The 3575-nt window shown below is 31.4% G+C and overlaps 1 protein-coding gene across 1 annotated transcript in view; it reads left to right on the forward strand.

The window, feature by feature from the left end:
* Positions 1-2703: 2703 nt before the first annotated feature.
* Positions 2704-3575, forward strand: part of LOC136795750 (tachykinin-like peptides receptor 86C) — a 308456-nt gene continuing 307584 nt past the window's right edge. Inside the window, exon 1 of the mRNA XM_067047344.1 lies at positions 2704-2858. Within this exon, the coding sequence (XP_066903445.1) occupies positions 2793-2858 (66 nt within the window). The 5' untranslated portion in view covers positions 2704-2792. The remainder of the gene's footprint in view (positions 2859-3575) is intronic.

Here is a 3575-nt window from a genome sequence, read left to right on the forward strand (position 1 = left end):
TGAATTGTTCAATAAGGCCTTTAAACCCACGAACTATCCTATCTCTTTATGTTCCTTGATTTTTTATACAGGACTTCCGGTTTACTAGTCTTCCCCACGGTCTAAGGACACCCACAGCAACGAACCTAATAAAAGTAAATAATAATTAAAAATTTTATAAATATACACACCTAATGGAAAATATTCATAGAAGATAATTAATTGGAAAATAATTACGACCACGCGGGTGACCAAGGAATAAGCGGGAGGACCTCTTTTCACGTCTTTTTTTTTACTCTCTTTCTGCTCATTTCTTACATACAGGGGGTTATCTACGGGTGATCAACCTATTCTAACCATGATGTGGAGGGGGGGGGTCCAAGTTTTTCATTGAGTGGCAGAATGAAAAAAGTCATTTTTCCCATAGCCCAAGGCCGGATTCGAACTGGCGCCGCTAAAGTTCCAAAGTGGTAAAGATCTACGGCTCAACCATCTGAGCTACGGTCGGACCTCTTTTCGGATTTGTCAAGGAATCAATTTTGGTGAATTCAAGAAGTCGGCAATGAATAGAGCACTGTTTAACTGCCTCGAAAATGTATGTATGTATGTATATATATGAATAATAGGAGGTGTGTAATGCCAAAATGAAAAAAAGAGGTAAGAAGCTTTATTTAATTTAAATAATTGGGATTAATCGATGGCTTAACGACAAAGTAGATATTCAATAAAGGATTTTATATTCATTGTGTAACATTAAATACAGAATGTAATATTGCATTTATTACATTTATAGCCACTGGTAATAGAGATCATAGAGCTCATTCACACCATATTTACAAATATATAAATTAAATGATAATAAAATAAGAATTAGGAAATAAAAAAAATATTTAAACTTAAACTAAAATAATAGCTTAAACACAGTCGAAGAAAGTATTGTAGAAGTTAAATGAAAATAGAGATTCATTCCTAGTGTTGTTTAACCTTCTACTTATTAGAGAGGATACTAGTTCTTTTCTTCTTCCTTCATTACTACTTTCAATCCCTAACTCATCAACTTCTTTCTATTTCCTAGAGAGCTTATCCTTGTCCTACTCATTCGTTTTAAGATTGGATACCAATAAAAAACGAAAAACTCCAGACTAATTACTGGCCAACGGGAACCAATGTCTCGTTTAGAGTAACTAAGAATCATTCAGAACTAAATACGTGCATGTACAAATTGACTCATAATCTCAATCTCGTCCTAACTGTTTGAACCTGAAATAGGATATTATACAAAAATTACAACCCTAGTTACATACATTAGAAAACTAAATATTTCAGTAAAAATCTATAATAAGACTTCTGTATTTTATTTTATTTCCAAACTACATTTTATTATATTTCCAAACTTTTTTTTTGTTAGTAAGTTTATTTTGGTAAATGTAAAGCACAATTGATATGTTATATGTAACAATGAAAAATATATTGTATATGGATTGAACCCAAATCGATGTTGAGTATTTATTGTTTATATTATATTTACGAAAAAACTTTCATATAATAACATAATTCTTTACTTTACTACCATCGAAAGATATCTTCCCGCTTTGTTCTAAGGGCTGCTAAATGGTGTTAACTTCTCTATTTTTGTTAACTGAAACAAAACGACCCACAGTGTTACCAAGTAATGACAATGACGGTAAAAATTAATTAACGACAAAAAAAAAATAAATAAAAAAGCCCAAATAACCAGACTAAACTGGAAGGCGCAGTAACTGTGCTAAGCCCGCAGAACAACATGGCCAGGCAGTATGGTATCATCTGCTCTTGCAGGCGCCAAATTCTAAGCCAGCCAATGTTAATCCAAGCAACGGTAACGATGGGCAAAAATTACTAACGACTAGTGTTGGGGCCACAGCCTAGTTGTCCTAGGGACATCCTCAACTAAGCCCAGATTTAGCTGGTTTTAGCGAATATATACAAGGGGCCTTAAAATACTAAATATAGGTAAAATAAAATATATGTATATCAGTTAATAAGGGGAAAAAAACAAGAAAACTAAACTGAACCTATAAATGAAGTGGTTGGCAAATGAGAAAAAAAAAATATTTGAAATAGGCAAGAAAGGAGAAAAAATGAACATAGACTAAAGTACTTAGCTGATTAACTAATAAAATACTTGAAAAAATTAAGGTAAAATACAATATGATTTAAAAAATAGGTAACAAAAATAAAATTAAAAAAATGAGTTACTTGGGGAGTAGTATGGCACAATGTGTAAGGCACTGTGGTAGCGAACTCAGCCTTTATAAATTTGATACCCTGAATTGAGGAAAAACTTAGCGGTTGAGCGTGAATAAGAATCCTGGGATAATCTGAGGTTCAAAAAACAGTTCTTCCTTACAAAGCAATGGACCATTGATCCTCCATGGGGTGCAGCGGATCACATTATCATTATATTTTACTTGACTACTATAATTAGAGCACAGAAGAGAAGTTGCATCCTGAAAAATGTGTAATTGAAATTTAAATTTATATTTAAAATTAGGCTAATGTTAAAGAAAATAAAACGAAATGAAAAACAAAATGGTATACATTCGTTTTGATGATATGTAATTTATTAAAGTTATAACTTTTCATTTAGAAATTAATGATAATCGAATAAAATAAAAATAAAGCTCAAATATTTATTGAAAGATCACTTTTCAGAGTTGATTGCCTCAAACTATATATGCTTGGTGTACAGAAAGCTACCCTCCTAAGGGAGCGAGGGTAGAGGGGGGGATGAAGACTACCAGTCCACACTGTGCTCCCAACCAGAGCGGACCATGAACCTCACGGAGTTCACAGCTCTCAACCTCACCTTCGACGAGAAGAGGAACATCACCTGGCAGGTAGGGACCAACAGCTATCTATCTTAGATCAAGTCTCTTGTAGGAAAAAACAAAAGAAAAGAAAGTACCATATTTCTGAAATATTTATAGTGAAATATTTTATATACATAATAAATACATTTTAATTTAAAGTCTCCTAAGCCATTAAAATAATAATAATAATAAGTATGTTTATCACAATTATCAACAATTGTACCACAATTGTGTCGATGCATATGGAGCCAAAAACTATTAAAGGTTTTTTATTGAAACTTTGGAGGTATGATTCGGGGTTATTTAAGAGTCTTGAAGGAAGCTATACGTACAAGAGACAATACAATAGCTTCTCATACAAAAACTGCATTTTTGGTTTACAACCCAGTATAACTTTTATAATGATACAAGTCATTAATATGTTATTAATTTACTAATCTAATTTACTAATCGCCTTTAAGCAACAATCAACAACAACAATATGTTACTAATTTGACAATTATTACTTACGTCTTAAGTTAAAATTTAAACTTTTTACAATGCAATGTGGAAATGTGGATTTATTCATACTTATCAAATGAACTATGGAACAGTTAAAAAACAGGAAAAAAAAACTTTTTTGGTTTTAAAAAATAAGTAAACATTAAACAAGCTATCACAAATAACAAAGTATTAAAATGAATGAGCATACATAAATGAAACATACAACAAAAATAAAAATATATTTTTATTCAATGTAATTAT

This window comes from Halyomorpha halys, unplaced genomic scaffold, assembly GCF_000696795.3.
Source record: "Halyomorpha halys isolate HHAL.00 unplaced genomic scaffold, Hhal_1.1 Scaffold39.1, whole genome shotgun sequence".
In the NCBI taxonomy this organism is placed as follows: domain Eukaryota; kingdom Metazoa; phylum Arthropoda; class Insecta; order Hemiptera; family Pentatomidae; genus Halyomorpha; species Halyomorpha halys.